We start from the raw sequence: 20327 nt of genomic DNA, 5'->3' as shown, positions 1-20327 counted from the left end.
GAGTCACCCTCCAACAGCGGTCACTTAATTAACACCCACTGCTCATCACACACGTTTTCCTAGTGTCTTGGTAGAAAGTCAGCCTCAAAATCCTCTGAAATCTGCGTGGTTATGAAAGAAAATGGAGGGATTTTTCCAGGGGTAAACTAGGAAAAAATATAACAGAAATATAGACCAAGGGATGTAAAATGTTGCTGAAGAAGCCCCCAGTGTTGTAACTGAACTGAACCAAGCATTTGATGGTTCATCTGTACTTTACACCCCATTTCTCCACAGCATAATGGTGACACCTACAGGAAAACCCTCATCTGTTGCCTCTGCAGCCCAGAGGGGAGCAGATCACATTGCATCATTAACTCTTTAATTAAGGCCGTATGGACCGTGCAAGCAAATAAAATATGTATCGCACAACTAAGTGCTGGCTGCAGGACAAGGTCATCAGCTGGACGATGACAAAACAGGATCTGGGAGCCACCAACTCCTTCCGCATCAGCTGTAGCACAAATTAAGCAAAGTAAAAAAAAAAAAAAGGTAAAATTTCTGGAATAATACTTATTTCTGGATGCATCTTTCAAGCTTTGCTTAGTATTTGCTCATGTGTGGCACCAGGAACCGGCTACTGAGCAAAACTGAGACTATTGCTACCACACAGGTCTGTGCCCATTTCCCCACCAGCGTTAAAGGACTTGACACAGGACCGTAGAAGAATATTTTAATGTCTAACTTAGGAGTCCATAATATTTATTGGAAAGTTTCATATGTTCTCTAATCAGAATGAATTTTAAGAAAAAACCTGAAATATTCTACAGACTTTTTTTTTTCTGCTATGAGTGACAATTTTTCAAATTCGCAGGCAAAGCCACGGAAGAAAAACCCAGACATTTTTCATTCAGTTTTTATTTTTACAAGCAATCCTGACCATTACATGAGACAAAATAACCATTGTCTGAAGCGTACCCTAACGATAACCACCTGGAAAGCTTCGGTTTGTCATTTATCTAATTGTGTACAGGTGCAATTTCCCTTGTGCCTCAAAAGTCACCAGAGGACACATCATTTCTGACCACACGACAAGTATTAGACTAACCTGGTAGGACAGAACCAGACTATAGACAATACAGTTTGAGCAGAATATGGACAAAGGGGCATTATCATCAATTTCCACAAAGAGATTCGAAAGATTATTATTAAAACTTCGTAATAAAACATCCAGCCTGTAGTTTGCATCCTTTCTGAGAACTTCTCACTGTGTCACTGTTTCCACACTGTTTAGACTTCACAAATTTCTTGGCAGAAGCTGTTTTTTCTGTAGCAGACAGATCCAAATTTATCTCAAGCTCACGGTGGTATGAGCACAGGCAGCTGTGCAGTCCACAGTAATGACTAATTAGCTAAAAACCTTTCTTTTGATTGCAACTGTATGTCCAAGGGTCTCTCATTTCCATTTTCAATTTATCAAAACATTTCTGAAAAAATATCCCTAACAGCAAACAATGCTTTAAAAGGGATCCCCAAAGCAAGAAAGGGCTAGATCAGTCAGAACGCTACAACCGCAAAGCAAGTCAAAACAAGTAAAAACTAAAATACCTTTACTTCACTCACACAAGGACCAGGACTAAACCTGACAAATGGTTTCAGATCTAATAGTGTGTGACCATCAAAAGGGTGGGGAGAAGTTTGTTCTCTACCCTCAGCTGCAAGTTCCTGCAGCACCTTTTTTGTGCTGGTACATGCTCTGGTCTGGCTAAAAATCAAATCTAGCAAAAAAAAAAGAAACAAAATTTAGCTCCCATTGTGTGGTAATGGAGCATTGCTGCCAGCTAAAGGGAAGCAACAGGCAGCAGATACTCCATTTGGCTGGATACCAGCACAAGATCAGCTTAAATCAATTACCAATCTACAGCTGAAGCCCAGCAACCTCTCACGGGCCAATAGACCAATGCAAACCTGATTTTTAAACAAATCAGCTTCCTCTGGGAAGCTTAATTTCCTACATTTATACCAAACTAAGCCAGCTTATTACAAGGGATAGCAAGTTCAGGGGCAGTGTCTCTGATTTTAAGGGACAAATTTTCTCACGCTCAGGCCATGTCAGGACATCATTTCTCCAGCTAGCTAGAGGGCGGAGGTCCAGAGAGATCTGGACTGGCTGGATTGTTAGGATGGGGACAATTCTATGAGGTTCAACAAGGCCAAGTGCCGGGTCCTGCTCTTGGGTCACAAAAACCCCATGAACACTACAGGCTCAGGGAAGAGCGGTTGCAAAGTGCCTGTGGGAAAAGGACCCGGGGGTGTTGGTGACAGCGGCTAACATGAGCCAGCGTGTGCCCAGGTGGCCAAAAAGGCCACCAGCAACCTGGCTTGTGTCAGGAACAGTGTGGTCAGCAGGACTAGACAAGTGATTGCGCCACTGTACCCAGCACTGGGGAGACCCCACCTTGAATCCTGTGCTCAGTTTTGGGCCCCTCACGATAAGGACATTGAGGTGGTGTAGAGAGTGCAGAGGAGGTGACAGAGCTGGGGAGGGGTCTGGAGCACAAGTGTGATGAGAGCGGCTGAGGGAGCTGGGGGTTCAGCCTGGAGAACAGGAGCTGAGGGGAGACCTTCTGATCTCTGACCTGCCTGAAAGGAGCTTGGAGCCAGGGGAGGTCGGGCTCTGCTCCCCAGGAACAAGCGCCAGGACCAGAGGAAACGGCCTCAAGTTGCGCCAGGGGAGGTTGAGGTTGGATCTGGGGAAGAATTTCTTCTCTAAAGGGCTATTGGGCATTGGAACAGGCTGCCCAGGGCAGTGGTGGAGCCACCATCCCTGGAGCGGTTTAAAAGGCATTTAGATGAGGTTCTTAGGGACATGGGTTAGTGCTAGAGTTCAGTTAGGTTATGGTTGGACTCGATGATCCTGAGGGTCTCTTCCAATCAACATGATTCTATCATGTGCTACTGAACGAAGTAGCTCCAACTTGACCATGCTTCAGCTTGATTCCACACTTACACACTCCTAAGTTAATGGTGGAGTATAAATTACTCACAGGTGTAACTAAAGCATCGTTAAAAGGGACACCCTGCCAGCTGGTGTGCTTAGGGCAGCTGGACCCAGTGCAGGAACCAAAGTGCAGGTTCATGGGTTTGGATATCATAGAACAGTTTGGGTTGGAAGGGACCTTCCCAACTCCCCCAGTGCCCCCCCTGCCATGAGCAGGGACATCTGCACCAGCTCAGGTTGCTCAGAGCCCCGTCCAGCCTGGCCTGGGATGTCTCCAGGGATGGTTCAGCCACCACCTCTCTGGCCAACCTGGGCCAGGCTCTCACCACCCTCAGGGCCAACTATTTCTTCCTCATGTCCAGCCTGAATCTCCCTCCTTTAGTTTGAAACCATCACCCCTTGTCCTATCACAACAGGCCCTGCTGAAAAGTCTGTCCCCATCTTTCTTATCAGCCCCTTTTAAGTCCAGAAAGGCCACACTAAGGTCTCCCCGGAGCTTCTCTTCTCCAGCTGAACCCCCCAACTCTCTCAGCCTGTCCTCCCAGCAGAGCTGTTCCAGCCTCGGATCATTGCTGGGGCTCCTCTGGCCCCTCTCCAGGAGCTCCATGTGTGTCCCGTGCTTCGTGGGCCTGCAGGCCACGCGTAGGCCACCCCGCGGTGCCGCTGAGGAAAACACCTCACCGGCCACCCCCAGCCGCCGCGCCCGACGGCCAGGCCCTGTGAGGGGCCGGTTTTCCCTCGGAGTTTTTAATTTCTCCCCTCGGGCAGCAGCACCGGCCGGACCCGCTCCCGCGCTCCCTCACAGCCTCGCCCCGCCGCCAGGCCCCCTCCCCGCGCGGGCTGCCCAGTGCCGCGCCGGCCCGGCCGCGCCGCCGCGCTGCAGGCAGGAGGAGGGCAGCCCGCGCTCGGGGGCCTTGCGGCGGGGAGGAGGGTGCCGGCCGGTGCGGGCGGACCGGGGCCGGGGCCGGCGGGCGATGGACGCCGTGCTGCTCGCCGTTGCCGCCGCCATTCTCGCCGTTCTCCTCTTCTTCGCCACCCGCCTCCGCGGCCAGGCGAGGGCAGGTGGGTCGCGGCCCGGCCGGGGCTGCTCCCCGTTCACGCGGGGGCCTGAGGAGGCGTCTCCATGGAAACGGGGTGTGGGGGGGCACCGCCTCAGGCCTTCCCCTGAGGGGGACCCGCCGTGGCGGGGGGTCCCGCTGGTTCCCCGGGGATCCCTGGCGTGCTGCCCTTCCCGCCGGGCGGCGGGGAGGCCTCCAGCAGCCGGCCGGGGCCTGGGCCCGGTTCCCGGCCTGAGGCGGCCCCAGGGCGGGGGGCAGCCCGGGGGGTTGGTGTCTGGGCGAGCGGAGGGAACGTGTCCCTGAGGCTTCTCCTGCCAACGGGGAGTGAAACCCCCCGCGGAGCCCAGCCGGGCTGACGGGACCCCTGGGCCTCCCTGGTTAATGCTCCTGTCACACATGAGGCCTGTTTTATCCTCGTTTCCCAGAAATCTCCGACTTTTGCTCCATTTCCACCTCGCCTGGTGCTGGAAGAGATTGTTAACAGGGCCAGGTTGAGGTGGGGTGTTGCACAGCTCCCTTCTGGGAGCGAGTGGATGATCCAGCACTTGAGTCTTTGAGCCTCTCTCCGTTTTATTGCTGACCAGTGGCTGTGGAAGCGTCAAACCATTACGGAATTGACCTTGTGTGGGTGCAAGTTGAATGTTAGGGGAAAAAGTCGGATGTGGCTGTGAACTTCTCAGCCTGCTTGTGTTTTCCAGGGGAGGTCGTCTCACATTCAGATGTGATCCAGGACAGTCACTGAAGCCTTTGTCAGTAAAACAACAGCAGTTTCAGGTTTCGGGGCTTGGTTTCTATTGTTTTGTTTGTTTGTATATGAGGGGGAAGGTAGCTTTGACTTTTTTTTTAAGACAGAACAAAACTCTGTAGTCTAAACACAGTCCTGCCAGTTCACAAGTGTGTACTGGTAAAGGCTTTGTGTTAAAAGCAATTTTTGCTGATAATAATCAAGTTTTCCAGCATGTTTTTGTCACGCATAGACTCGGTCTAAATCTTCCTTTCTTAACAGCTTGGAAACTGATGACATTTTGTCAGATTTCTAGTTAGTTACAGCCAAGCTTTTGGTAAAAGTGAGTGATGCATGTCCTAGAGAAAGGAGACTGCTGGAAATACATAATTTCCTGAGCTTGACTTGTATCATGACATAGGTAAAAAAGGGGCTATGGGGCTTGGGAGGATTTCTTTTTCTTTTATTTTTAAGTGTACAGAATTCTAACTAACTTGAAGCCTGAACATATGTTTTAAATGGTCTGAGTTCTCAAAAGGCTTTAATACTGTTTTTGAGCAGCTTGATTTAATTTAGTTTACATTCAGGATAATTAAATTACTTTGAAACATCCTTTTCAGTGGAATCTTTTTGACACTTCCACATTAGTCCTGCTTTTTCTTATCATGATTTTAAGATAATTCCTATCTTAATATACCGATTTCTGTCATTATAAACTCCTTTACAGCATTTCAGATTTTGGGAATGACTTTGTTGTCCTTATACAGCAGAAATTATTATTCGAAACCATTTGGGCTGTGGTGTATTATTGTTGAAATTCAGTGTTAGATGGGAATTTGCTTTCTTTTTCTTTTGTGGAAAATGGAAGCTGCTACAATTCTGCAAGGAAATCTTGTTGTGTCATGGAAAGGATTTGAAACCAGGGTCTCTGACCTATAGAACTGGTTGGTCGCTCTCACCTTTTTTTTTAATGTCTGGGGATTTGGGCAGCAGCTTCTCTTTATGCTCTCTTCTGGGGAATTTAAAAATGTTCAAGACTTGCCCGCTTTAGCTGACGAAGGATCACAAGAGGTAAATCCTGTAACTTTGGATTTCCTTTGAAAGGTCATTTAGAGCAGCGCAGTGTTTCCAGCAAGATCATGCCTGGACTTGTTCTGCTGAGAAAAACATAACGTTATTGACTTTTATAGATGGTTGGCATATCTATTTGTGAACAAGCCCTGATGTGATAAGCTGTACTAGGCAAAAGCAGCTCCTCAGGGAAGCCCAGCGCCTTTCTGCCTGTTGCGTTTTGAATCCCTTTCTCCTTGAATTTCACAGGTTAGGTCAGCGTGAAGGTAGAAGCTGCTGGATGCTGCCAATGTGGTGGGAAGCACCACCACCATGTGAGAGCATGGTAGGTGGAGCTCTCTCCGCATCTGTGCTCACAAACCAGTAGCTGTGTCTGGTTGGACTGCCTCAAAACTTGCCAGCTCGGGTGTTACCCTGATGGACTTGGTTATCTGATATAACTGAAGCTAATGTGCTGTGATAGGCTTCTTGAGGAAAAAATGTCTTTGCTCTGAGCAAGTGAAAAGTTGCAAAGGAGCAGATTTCAACCTGGGGGATGTAAAATTAGATCCTAAGAAGTCTGGGCCCTGGAAGATTTTGTATAACAGCTGTGCTCCACATCCAGTTTAGGAAAGAGCTCTTCTCTCAGAGCTCTGCTCTGTTTCTCTTTGGGAAGGAGATGGTACAACCAGAATCTCACAGTTGCTGCTGTGCACTGGCTGACAAGTCAGATGAAATAATCCCCGTTGCTGCTTCTGCGCTGTGCTGATGTTTCTGAAAAAGCAGAGGCAGAGCTGCTGGCCCCAGGAGAGACGGATTGACTGGTTTTTGAAAGGCTGAGTTGGAAACTGAAGAACGCACAACTTAGAATACGACCTAAACCCCTGTCCGTTATCCAGACATCTGTTTAATTTTTTGTTTGTATTTCCTGTTAATTTGAGGGCTTTATCTAATTAATTTCTTCTGGCCTGCCAGAAGACATTGTGTGACTAATCTCTGCTTGAACTGGCTAGCCTTAGGTGCCACTTTTGTCTTAGATCTCTACAGGAAAATGAAGAGATGTATTCAGATAAGTGCAGTGGCCAAACCACACCCTGTACTGCAGCAGGAGGTGAAAAAAACACAGAGCTAGACCCCACAGAAAATCGTTCTTGACCTCAAATCTGACAGTCAATCCAATTCCAAGAAGAAGAGCAAGAGGGTTTTTAAGTATATCCTCTATATTCTGTGAAACCACCAGTCACACCCCTCCATGTGCAGTTCTGATCAAGCTATGATGCTTCCAGATCAGAGGGGAGAAAGCGTGGCTAAATTTCTAGATGCTGGAATAAATGATGCATCTTGAGCCAGGTAGACTAATCATTGACCAGGTGTAAGTGTTATGGGCAGAGTAAATGAACCTTTTCTCCTCCTCCTCCTCCTCACGAAGGATGAAAGAAATGCGAGGACTAACATGGATGATTTTCAGATGGCTATCCAGCTGAATACCTTGCGAACAGAAGCTGTAGGGGAGGAAGGAAGAAAAAAGCTGTACTAAAGCATCTCTTTTCCTACTAAATGATAATCCATAGTCTATAGGTGTCTTCTGTTGTTTGTCTGATGTTTTGGAGATCTGACAAGTTTTGTCCAACAACTGCCTTGTTTGTTTGACCATGATATGGGTCAGGTTTGGTGAGATTTTTACTACTTTCTGAGCCCTGTCAACACTAGTCAGCTTTGAGGAATTACATTATCTCCTGTAGAGAATTAGAGAGAACAGGACAGCTTAGTTCACATGTTTGTCTCTGTGGGGTTAAGCACCTCGGTTTGAAATGAATACGTGGCTTATAAATAGATTCCTCTTTCACAAAATGCAAAACAGTCTCTGCTACACAGGACAACGAGAACCAAAAACAAGTCCCAGAATGAATGAGCGCTAGAGCTGCACAGCTGATCCGCCTGCCCGGCCACCTTTGGAAGCTGCTGAGATAGACACGCTGAAGTTTTCGCATGGAAGGGTGCTGAGGTTTGAACTGCAGTGTCAAGGAGGAATATTGCATTAGTATAGAAAGTGTTTTTGCAGACTATTTCTGGCATTTAGTAGTGTCCCAATAAGTGATCTGCTGCTCTGCCTTTGCAGTGTAGTGCATGTTTTACAGCATTCAAAATAAGCATTATCATATAATCGCTTAGGCTGCAAAAGACCTTTAGGTCATTGTGTCTAACTGCAAACCTGGCGCTGCCAAGTCCACCACTAACCCATGTCCCTGAGAACCTCATCTCCACATCTCTTCAACCCCTCCAGGGATGGTGACTCCACCACTGCCCTGTGCAGCCTGTTCCAATGCCCAATAGCCCTTTCTGTGAAGAAATTGTTCCCAAGATCCAACCTCAACCTCCCCTGGCGCAACTTGAGGCCGTTTCCTCTGGTCCTGGCGCTTGTTCTTTGGGAGCAGAGCCGAAATCCCCTGGCTCCAAGCTCCTTTCAGGCAGTTCAGAGATAAAAGGTCTCCCCTCAGCTCCTGTTCTCCAGGCTGAACCGCCCAGGTTCCTCGGCCGCTCCCATCACACCTGTGCTCCAGCCCCTTCCCCAGCTCCGTTCCCTTCTCTCAACTTGCTCCAGCACCTCAAGGTGTTTCTTGGCGTGAGGGGCCCAAAACTGACCCCGTGATTTGAGGTTTGGCTTCCCCACTACCCAGCACATGGGGATATAAATAAGACTGGGCAAGCCTTGAAGCACAGTGTTTGGATCCCTGGAGTCTACACCATGTAATTTATTATAGCTCTGGTTTGGTCTACAGTTAAAAGGGGTGGATGAGAAGAAGTGGGTCACAGCAGTGTGATAGTGCAGTGACTCAGCTCAAAATGTCATGGTGCGTGTTAGCGCTGGGGTTTGCGGGAGGACTGCTGACAGGGTTGTTGCAGCAATTCTGAACTCATGGTGGCTTTGTTGGCCAAACACTTCCCCAGATTACTCTGTCTTGCAGCTTCTGGTGAGCTCAGTGCTGCTGGAGCTGTATTGTTATCAGTGCCAACATTAGCTGCTTTGAAGCTAGTTGAGATATGCTGAGATGAGCTGTGAGCACACCTTTGATCGTCCTGTAGATGTATTCGTAATGAATCTTATTTTCTGATCACAGATATGCTAATAGGAGGTTTTTTTAGGAAGACGTTGTTTGGGTCAGAGCATTCTGGAGACTTGGCAGAGTGCAGAGAGCATTTTGTGCTCCTGCTGGGACACCATATAGTCCAGCAAGGCACAAAAAATGTGTCCTGGGTTTGAGTAGTTTTGCAGCTTTCTGTGAGACCATTTGAATATTTACCTGAATTAAAACATAGTAGGTAATACTTTGCAGGAATGAGCAAGTAACAACATATAGAAATATCGGTTACATTTATCAACAGAATATGCAAAGCGGTTATCAAGGATGGTGATATTTTACCATTATCTGATTGTTTTGGCATGACTATGGTAATTGATGGCAACAGGATCATGGAGGTCTCAAAGAAAAACCTGGGGGAGGGTTTTCTGCGGAGAACTTCTGAAATGAGCCCACCGGTCACTTCCCCGCATGCTGTCTCCCAGCTGCTCCTCTGTTATGATATTCCTCATTTGTCAGATCTTAATAAGTAAATGCAGCAGATACAGAGAGGATGGTAGTGAGAGCTGCAGTGACCTTTGGTGTTCTGTCTTCCCCTCCATGTGTTTGTTGGGAAACCTGCAGTTTAAATCAGCGTGGTAGAATGAAGTTATAGCTGTAATTTGTAATCCTTATTTGCTGTTCAGGGTTTGTTTTGAGTATGATGATTTACACATTCCATTCTGAAACATGTATGCTCTGAGGTCTGGATTCAGATGAACCTACTTTTGAGTTACACAAGCACAAAATAAAAATGAGAATCCTTCAGAAGGAAAAAAAACCAAGCACCTCTGGGTTCTTGCCTTTTGGTAACTCAGAAATTATTAGACTGCTAGTCCCACCAGATGAAGGGAATGGTTTCCTGGCAGAAGGGAAAAACAGATTATCAGTTTAGATTAAATAAGAATATTTTTTGGCACTTGGAGAGTGGTGTCTTTGTTTGTTTTGTGGTATGGTGATTTTTTGGGCATTTTTGTGTGGGCTCTGTGAGATCAAATAACATTACCAGCACCCAGCTGTATCTTTTTATTTACAATTATCTCTACACTATTGCAAAAGAGACTGCTGTCAGGATAAAATTTCCATTGCACAGAGCACTGTGCAGAAATAAGAAGGTTCCAGTGCATGATTCCACTTAATCATGGCAAAGCAACTTGGCACATATCTCCTACCATGCACAAAAAAGTTGACTAGCAAAAAGATAACTGCAGCAAGCAGAGATGGCAAATCTCTCATCACTTCTATTTCTTTTTTCCAGCTGATGAGGAACACCAGCAAAATGTGGCAGTGGCAGCGGCCAGGCCTCGGCCCCATGAGGAGCGGGGAGATGGGATGCCGAGGCGCCGGAGGAACATGGGAACCCGGATGATGGCCCAGAGGAGAGCGCAGCAGGCAGAAGACTGGGTGGAAGGTAACTTTTGGTTCAGTTCATCTTGCAAACATTGAAACGGACCTTAAAACCAGACGTAAAGATTGGCGAAGGGGTGCAGTTGGCTCCTGAAGAAAAGTTTTCAGTGTTGCTGACCGGTTTACAACTTGACTGTCATCTTTCTTGCTGCCCACCTTCTTTCCATACTTCATCACTTATCTCTAGACACTGTTTAGCTTTAACTGAAGTGTGTACCTGCTTCTGTGGTGAATTGTGGTAGTTTGTTTTGCCAACAGTGCATCACAACATATTCTTGACTTGCTTCTTAGAAACTGCCTTTAGCATTTCCTGCTTCACCATGCAGGTTGAATATGGGTAACCGGAATCTGCATCTCGCAGTACAATAACAAGCTGTAGTAAAGTATTGGTTTCTTGCAAATTGTTGGGAAGCGTTAATTCCCTGATGTAATCTCTGGAAAATCTGGAGTTTTCTTTCTGAGAAGCCATCCAGGTGGTGATCAGAATCAAGCTGATTTGCTGGGGATCACCACAAACTGCAGCATTTTGTCTTACTGCACACAGGTTGTTGACAAGTTCTGTGTTGGATCTACCGTTAGTAGCTACATTTCTGTGCTGTGCTTGTAGACAAGAATATGGTGATAAATAACATCTTTCTACACCCTGTAAGCCTCACTCCCTTTTCTGGTGAAACTTCACACATTATTCTCTTTAACCAAAGAGGCCACATCACCATGATTCACCTAACTGGATTCCTTCTACTTTCAAATTGTGGGTTAAGTGTTAAGGTTTCTGCTTAAGTATTGATAAAAGTGGGCTTTGCTTTACTTGAGTTTGCAGTGGAGATCAGGGTGTCCTTTTGGTCTGCAGAAGGTGAGAAACAGTGGGAACATGTCTGTGTGATGCCTTAATGAGGACCTAGTTTCATTTTCTTCAGCTTTTCTCCTCTTGGAGTTTGTAGAAACCATCTTGCACTCACGTTGGCCGGTAAACGTGCTGTTTGAGCTAATTGCATTCAACGGTTTCACAAATGAAAAACTGACAGGCCTGAACTTTTCAACTTGGTTATTTCTTTTTCATGTGATAACATCCTGTAAAGAAAATGGAATCTGAAAATCTTTTGCCTTAAACTCCAGACAGGAAAAGTTTGAATGCTGAAGGACAACAGTGAAGCTGTCAAAACAAACAACTTCTGTCTCTTTATCACTTTAGCAATAAAAGAATCTGTGGTGTTGAGCTTTATAAATAATTCTTTTGCAGCTTACAGTACATCAGACGCAAGAGCTGAGGCTCTTGCATTAAGTTTTCTTTGAAATGACATCCCTGTTTTATTTACCTTTTTAAATTTCTTTTTCAAATTAAACCAACTTTTTGCTCTTTGCTTCTGTTTTGTGCTTCTCTGTGGCTTTTTATTCTTATTCTGGGATGGTCTTTCCAAGTGCCTGAGCACCACTGCACAGCAGTAACGCCGGAGCCTTTGGAGACTGAGCGTAGACTTGAGCAGTGTTGAGGTGTGGAATGACCAGTGGCCATATTATTATTAATAATACTTGGAATTAGACCCCCACCTTTGCCATGGACTGGCTGTGTCTGTGTTGCAAAGCCTTTAGCCGGGCCCTGAGCTTTTCTAAGAGGGTTTTTTTCCCCCTTAAAAAAGGATGTGTTACATATTTTGAAGCCCACTCCCTGGACATATAGCATAGGTCTGCAATCACCCTTGAATTTGTCTCCTTTACGTGGAGGACACGTGCATTTTCTCTTTGTCGTTACAATGTAGACCAGTTTTGTCTAATTACTGCCTCCATTTGAACCTGTTGAAATAGCAAGTTATCCCCACAGTGGAGTTTTGTGTTATAAAAATTAGGTGGCTCGCATGGAAGGAGAGCCCAAAATGCCTGGAGTGTGATGCACAGTCCCAGGCAATGCAGGACCAGTTGGGGCATCTGGGGCTGAAGAACAAAGTGATTTGGCAACGTAGACAGCAACACTGAAAACAAGCCAGTCTGGTTTCTTCAGTCTTGACTTGTAAATGTTCTTGTTGCTTCAGAAGGCTTCTGAACATCTGCAACTGAAGTGGATTATTTTTTTTTTTCATCGTTAAAATATTGTTAAATTTGCTGAAATGTTTTACTTGAAAGTTTCTGTTCTGTGTGTGGAATTTCCACTCTGGGCCTGTGTTTAGCTTTGGGAAAGCTACTCGATCCTGCTCTGTGTCACTCTGACTTGTGCCACAGGTCGGTGGAGGCATGTGACACCAATCTGTTGCTGCAAGATTTCTAGCCCTGAAGTTGGGAAGGATTCCCTGGCTGTATCTGAGTTACCGTTACAAACACAGAAGCACAGTCAGGTAGGAATTGCTGTTATCACCAAAGTATTCTGCCCATCAGGAGCCAGTTCTGCTGACTCTAGGAAAGGTCTCAAAGCAACACTTGCAGGCTTTGGAGTTGTGGTTTGCATGAGGGTTTTCCGTTTTCCATCTAACAATCAGATTTCAATTCCAGAATGACAAAGCAAGCTTCAAGGGTAAAATAGTAGCCCACGGTTTCTGCTGCCTAAGCTTGGTTTTTGTGTTATGCCAATACTCAAATCTCTTGCAAAGTAATGGGGAAGGAACAAAAACAAATTGTGGCACAAGGATCAGAACCTTGAAAACTTTTAGTTGTCCCTTCTGTGGTTGAAATCTTAATCTTATTTACTTGCAAGGAGTCATTTAATACAGACAAGGATGGTAAATGATTGTTTTGAACGCTCAAATCTACACCCATTGCCAGCAGAGCTAAACCAGGTTATAATTCTTCCTTTAGCTCAGTGGGGTAAGGCATCTAAATTACTTGCAGATTTTCACAGACAGAAAATAAACGGTGAAGCACTAAATGCCTCAACTTTCCTACCAGAATTGTAACCCACACGGCGTAGGTAGGTTCCTTATTCACGGGTTCCATGTGGGCTGTGCTGTGGGGGCAGCCCCGCCAGCCGGGTGCCTACGCTGGCTCGGTTTGCCTGACTAATGTTTTTCGGTGGTTAGTTGAGTACTCAAAGGAGGTCATCTCTTATGAGAGTATCAACATCTATTAATATCCTCTGATGACCAAAGATTTGCTGGGGAGATATTTTTTTTTTATTGGTGACCAAGTAATTCTCAAAATGACTTGAGACCCCCGAGCTGTGTTCTACCAGCGTGATTTCCAGGCTGGCTTTAGAAAAATGGGTTTGGGTGATTTCTAGTGCCCAACTTAATTCTAGTCATAACGCTACCGTCTTTTATGCAGCACGATCTAGGCGACTTGTTAAATTCTGTGTGTCTCAGGACATCTGCTGTGCACGTTGTAGCAGCGTGCCCATGCCTTTCCCTGTGGAAAACGAGTCTGGAAGGAGAGTTCTGTATTCATGTGGTTACGTTGCTTCTGATAACCCAGCTAGCAGACTGAATTAGCTCAGTTGCATTTTAATTTCGATTGAACCCAGACAGAAATGGCTTTGTGGGGCTGGCTGCAGCCAAGATGCAAATAAACTCTCTGTGTGGATTTCTGACATCAATCATTTAGGGCAGGCAAGCTAAGCGAGGGAAAGGGGGTAAACTGGAGTCTGTCTGAGTGAGGGTTGTTTGGGGCATGAAATAGTGTGAGTAAATAGCATTAACCATTTTCCAATCTCAGATCCCATTTTTATTGACCAAAGAGGATGTCTGTGGCTCTTGTTTTTGCCTGATGCTCTGACTGCATCCACTTGGACTTTGATCACCTTTGGATACATGCAAAGATGTTCTGTTGAGAGTTTTTATTTGGTTGCTGATCATGTACAGAAAAAGCAGGCATCCAATTCTTGAGTTGAGCTTGAGCTTCCACACCTGCTTATTGTGCCTTGCACACTGCAGGGAAGTTGGTACTTCTCTTGACACTACATATTTTGCTTCTTGGAGCAGAAAACGACCCGGCCAATTTGATGTTTGCATAAAAGTTTTAGTTCTGTAATTTCCAGTGAAGCGACAAGAAGCTTGTGGGGATGTTGTCTTGATCCCACTGGTAAAAATAACGAGGATGATGATCCGAGGCAAACGTCTGCTTGCTTGGAGGACTGTTATACCTTATTTCCGACAGTGGCTTTGTACGAACATGTAGTGAGAGAACCTGTTTGCCTCAGCATGCCATACAAAGAGTTTGTGGAAAGATGAAGGCGTCTCCAGGGTGGTTCAGTTGGTGAGCAGGACGCAAGTTTTGCAGTCCAGGTTTTCTGTCACTTGGAGTGGTGTCTTGGAGCAAAACTTGCTGCTGTTGATTTGGGGGGACATTGTGTTTTTGTTGGCTGAAACTAGTGGGTGTCACCACACCACGATTTGGGTAGTTACAAAGAAATGGGTTTCTCTAAGGAATGTTAGGAATCTCCAAAGTAGCCCAAATACGTTTCCAGGGAATATTTTCAAGGGTTTAATTTTGAAAGGTGCTCAGTTTCACGTCCTGCAAACAACTGACCTCTCTGACTTGTTGCAAAAGGGTTGCCAAAAATGGTACTTTGTGAGGATTGTTATATTTGCTTTTGTTTCTTTGTTTGTTTTGTTCTGTAACAAACAGAAAGTAAGTTCCCTCAACGGCCTATATTCATGACTGGAACAAACTACAGCCTCTCTACTTTTAGTAGCAGTATATAACTCCAAAAGGTTAAATATTCCAACATCTGCAGGCTTTTAGTCATGTGCATCTGCACACAGGTGTAGGATCATCCAGTATGGTGAACACTGGGTTAAATTTACTTCTGCAGAATTGATAAAGCCAACAGCTTTTGACAGTTTCAGTGCTCTAGCTTCTAAAATAAAAGATGATAACAAGAACTTACCAGTTCCAATATAAATTAAGTCATAGTTCCTCTCTTCTTTTGCTTGGCAATACTTAGAGATCAGAATCTCATGTTTTCCTTTCTAAGCGTTAATCACTACTGACGCAGAAAGCACAAAACAAATAAAAAAGGTATTTAGAAGTTAAAAAAGATATAATATTTGGGCATTTAAAAATTCCTGTCATTGCTTTGCGTAGCATCTAAGTCCAGCATTCAAATCCTGCATCTAAAAAACTTTTGCATGGGTGTTTCTGATAGTTTTAAAAAGAAATAATATTTAAAACTTTCTTTTTTAATCCCCATTCAGTGATGGATACTGAGCATGACTTAGAGAAGACAGTGTTTGCGCTGAAATGTCCCAAAACAAGAAGCGCTTTTTCTGAGCAGACCACCTACCTCTCATGTAATGTTGCACCTCCCCATACTCTGCTGTGCCAAAAGATCTGGAAAATGTGTGAACTTAGAAATGCTGATGTGGTCCCATCCTGTTCTTGTGAAACAGCTGGTAATAGAGCTATATTAATTGATGTAGTAGTCGAAATAATTTTAACTCTTAATCAGTAGGAAAACCTTTCTAGTACAGTTAAACTTTGACTACTAATACCCTAACTAGTGAATCAAAAGTTAATTTTGACTTGTTGCTACTCATATAGAAAGTGCCTTTAGTGTTATCAAAGTATCCACAATGTGGATCTGCCCTTGAGACATTTCGAGCACAGATGGTCTGTGGCAGAGGTGGGTGTGTGGTTTCTCCGTTATGCCATATGGCTTTAGTAGAGAAAAAAACTTCATGTCGTTTGAGTTCTACTCAAAAGGACTAATGGCCTTTGTTTGTCCTTTTTCTGTCCTAAACGTAGGCTGGTTTTGTGCCTTCAGATTAATAAGCTGATATCTTGTTAGGTTCCTAAACCAGATAGCTACCAAATTAAAAAAAAAAATAGATTAAAATTTGTTATGGCTGTACCAGCACAGGGCTGGGTTAATCGTGAATGTCCACACTTTGAGATATGACAGACTGATTCCTTTCCAGTGGCTGGTGTCACACATGTATTCAATGTTAATAACACTCATGTGTCTTCTGCCTTCAGGATGAACTGTTTGTTTTGCCTGCCATCTTTCCCCCCTTTCTCTTATTCTTTTTGTTAGGTACCACATAAATAGTGAATAAAGCAGCTAGCCATGCCTAAAGGACTTTTTGTGAGTAGCCACATGTGCAGCTTGCATCCTTTTTCATGGATGGGAATCCATTTGCATCATTTCCAAAACTTAACAGGAGGCAAGAGGGACCCTTTGATGTAGATGACAACAGCAAGTAAAATATACGATGTGGGTCTTTTCATTTGGAGGTTTTGCATATTCTGTACACAGTAGCTGGTAAATTCCAGTCTTGATAGAGAACATCAGCACTCCAGCACACTTTCCAATTGTATTTGGAAGTATTTTTAAAAAGCGCTTTGTAAATTTCAAGAGATTGAAACATCTGTGTGACTATTAACTGTTTCTTCTTGTCCTGCCTCTCAATATGTTCAAAACATTAAGGAAAAGCTAAGGTTGCCTGAAACTACTCAGCTGTCTAGCAGAGCAAAACCCATGTTTGTGTAAAGCAGAATATGTAAAGTGGTGTGAAAGTATCACTGTAAGTCAGATTATTTCTGCTTTCTGTCTCTTAGAGCTGGTGGGAATGCTTTGCAAGCTCTGGAAATGTTGTTATCATTATGTTGGACTCTGTAAAGATGGACCCAGACATGTTAGCAGAGTTGTGACTGTGGTTGAAAGTAGCCCCATCATGTCACATCCAAGCAGTTTAGATGAAGAGGGTCCTGTGCACCTTGAGGTTTGATGTTCTTCATCAGCACCATATCGTGAAGCGGGAACGGTACCTTCTTGTCTTGCAGGGGAAAATCGCTGCTTAAAAACTGCTTGTGTCAAGTTTGGAGCACTAAACTTCTTTTCCTGTCACCCTACATACATTCCAGAACTGCCACGCTGTAAGACATCAGACAAATTGTGCAGAGCAGCATAGAATTGTAGAACAGTTTGGGTTGGAAGGGACCTTCCCAGCTCCCCCAGTGCCCCCCCTGCCATGAGCAGGGACATCTGCACCAGCTCGGGTTGCTCAGAGCCCCATCCAGCCTGGCCTGGGATGTCTCCAGGGATGGTTCAGCCACCACCTCTCTGGCCAACCTGGGCCAGGCTCTCACCACCCTCAGGGCCAACAATTTCTTCCTCATGTCCAGCCTGAATCTCCCTCCTGGAGTTTAAAACCATCGCCCCTTGTCCTATCGCAACAGGCCCTGCTGAAAAGTCTGTCCCCATCTTTCTTATCGGTCCCTTTTAAGTTCAGAAAGGCTGCAATAAGGTCTCCCCTTCAAACAAAAATACATTTTGAGCTTCAGCTCTACGATGATGTCTGATGTTGTTGTTTCCCAAGCGAGTATTTATACAGACTGGCCAACCCCAGTGCTTTGGGTGATGACAAACTGCGTTCACAAGTGAGCACAATTAACTGAACATCTTGCATCACATTTGAAGCACAGAGGCTGATGGGGCACGTGCTCCCAGGGACTGACCCCTTGTTAGGTTGGCTTGTATTGGCAACTATAAATATGTGAAAAGTGATTGTTAAAAACTGCTGAAACTATAGCTTCTTTATGTAAAAAAAATAAATTAAGTCTTGCTGGCTGTGTGCAGCATCCACTCTGCTTTAGGTGCAGCTATTCTGCTCTAACAACCAATTGATTCCGCAAATCCTTTTACCACGTGCTTATATTCTCGTCAGCATGTTCAGGTTTATTTAGCTCATATTAATTGCACCCAGGTTTAGTGTGTTGTTGACCTTTAAAGCTCTGCTGAATCACGGGCTGCGGCTGCATCACTGGCTCTGTCTTTTGTTGGATGTTAACTCCGTGTGCTAGAAAAAGCTTGGAGGAAGTAGGACTTAAGAGATCACATCAGATGCTTCAAAGGGAAGGAAGGCAAATGCTACTGAACAAAGGAATGTTTGATCCAGGACTGGAAAAAGACTTTAAAAGCTTTGCTAGGCTTCTGCCTGACCTCTGCCTCAGGTACTCTTAATATAGATGAAATCTGAGAAGCGCTCAGAGCCTCAGCTTGAATTACGTCATAGATGGTGTTTTATACTTGCAATGTTTTCCTGAAATAATTTTCTAGAGAATAATACCAGCATTGAACTGTTAATTTTGGAATAATAACTGCTAAAGCTGGGTTCCTCACCCATTGTGTTTGGAACTCCCCTCGGCCCAGTATTTAAAACGTAAACAAAGTTATTTTATGCTTCAGCAAAATTGTAGAAGCAATTCTGTCAAGTCTGAGTGTCCCCTTTTGGTCTGTTTGTTTGCGGTGTAGGAAGAGGGAACCCTTTTGATCATCCCAGTAGTCAGATACCAGAAATTCTCTGAAGCCCAATTCACCAAGCCTGCCTCAAATTAACTTCCATATTCTGAAAACAGCTACGTTATTTGAGAGCCACCTACACAGCTCTCAATTACATTTATTTCTGATGATGTGTCTCAGTGGCTTAACCATAGTACCGTACTGTGTACTGGAATTAGTAAAACAAGAGTGTTTCAAACCTAATTCTACATAGAAAAGAAGGGTGAGTCTCATTCATCCATATGCTCCTTTAATAGCAGCTTTTTGGGTTCCCAAAAAAAGGGGACCAGGCTCTCTGGTTATCAAACATGACGGACTTGTTTCTCTTCTAATTTCCTCTTGTTAGCCCGGTCGTAGAATCCAAGGACTCATGGGTTGTGTGAGTGGGGAATTGGTTTGTTTGTTTGTTTTTTCTCCCCCAGTGATGATGGCTAAAACTTAATTGTGGAAGAACTTCCCCTGCACAGTTTTCCCCTTCTCCCTCCCTAAAACAAATGCTGCATTTCAGGAATACAGCAGGAGCTGGCAGTGCCGTTCTTCAGGTTACCCAGCAGACTCCAAGTGCGTGGATCTGAATTCAGCCTCGAGTGTAACAGCACTGTGGGTGCTGAAAGTATAAATTATTTCAGCCAAAAAGGGATCCGTGCATTAAAGATGTTTCATTTTGATTCCGTTATCCGATTCAGATGCATGAATCTCTACATATTGTGTGGCATTTCATGAAGTGAGCTGGTGGTTTCTCTTTGAGTGTTCAGGTCAATCCACAGCACTTATGTTGTAGGATCAAGGACTAATTTAGATCAGCAAATAAAGTGGTGAAATGTTCATGGTCTATGGCGAAGGGGAGGAAATGGCAATATTTAAAAACTCTTTAGTCTTAGTCCCTGGGTGAGCAGAAATATAATGTATTTGCACATCATTTGGACATGACACTTTCCCATTCCACAGTTGCAGAAATCATCTTTAGAAACAACCAACTGTCATACAAGAGGGAACTATTTACATGTAGTTTTGTTGCAGTCAAGCCCAAGATTTGCATCGTAGGGATCTTTTTTCCTCCTCCCTAAAGATTGGTTCTATTATATCAAGCTAGAACTAGTGGATGAGTGGCGTGCATCTGAATCCCTTTTGAACAGATGCCTGTTGTGCTGAGCTTAGACGTAACTGGGAAGAAATTCTCTGCAGGTGGGTGTTAATGACAACCATTAGCACATTTTGTGTATAAAAGAAAGTCTATCTTTGAATTGTGGAAAGCAGGAAAAGTTTATGAAAAGCCTTACTCCAACTGATCATGTAAATTTTTACCTCTGGCTTTACTTGAGCTTTTGTTTGCCTTGTTACTTTGTGGCTTTGGCAGTCTCATGTGATTTTTTCTTTTTTTTTTTTTTTGCTTTTTTCCATCTAATAGGTCTTGTCTGAAATGTGTGTCTCCTTTTCATCTGCTGCTGCTTTCCTAGGAAGCAGCGAAGTTTCTCAAAGGGACTTTTTACAAGCGATTTAAAATCTGTTGTTTATGTCACGTTGCAGAGGAAGATGATGCTGAGGAGGTGCCAGAATTTCAGGTGTCTGGGAAGATCGGCGCAAAGAAGCAGAGGAAATTAGAAGAGAAACAAGCCAGAAAAGCACAGAGAGAGGTAAGAATTTCCTGCCACGTCTAGAGCCCAGAGCAGAGCCTGAATAACAGCTCTCAGCGAAGAACTGGTGATGACAGACACCCCAGAGAGGTAAAGACAGTGTCATCGCTACAAGGGTTGTGGTTTTGTTTTAAAAATTTAAATTGAGCTTT

At 44.6% G+C, this 20327-nt stretch overlaps 1 protein-coding gene across 1 annotated transcript in view; it reads left to right on the top strand.

Annotated features, from left to right (window-relative positions):
* Positions 1 to 3893: 3893 nt before the first annotated feature.
* DDRGK1 (DDRGK domain containing 1) overlaps positions 3894 to 20327 on the top strand; it is a 38958-nt gene continuing 22524 nt past the window's right edge. Inside the window, exons 1-3 of the mRNA XM_065634666.1 lie at positions 3894 to 4042; positions 10190 to 10342; positions 20069 to 20175. Coding sequence (XP_065490738.1) covers positions 3955 to 4042; positions 10190 to 10342; positions 20069 to 20175 — 348 coding nt within the window. The 5' untranslated portion in view covers positions 3894 to 3954. The remainder of the gene's footprint in view (positions 4043 to 10189; positions 10343 to 20068; positions 20176 to 20327) is intronic.

This window comes from Caloenas nicobarica, chromosome 4 (genome assembly GCF_036013445.1).
Source record: "Caloenas nicobarica isolate bCalNic1 chromosome 4, bCalNic1.hap1, whole genome shotgun sequence".
NCBI lineage: Eukaryota > Metazoa > Chordata > Aves > Columbiformes > Columbidae > Caloenas > Caloenas nicobarica.
The sequence above is the reverse complement of the archived record's forward strand: the minus strand, read 5'-3'. Positions and strand labels throughout refer to the sequence as shown.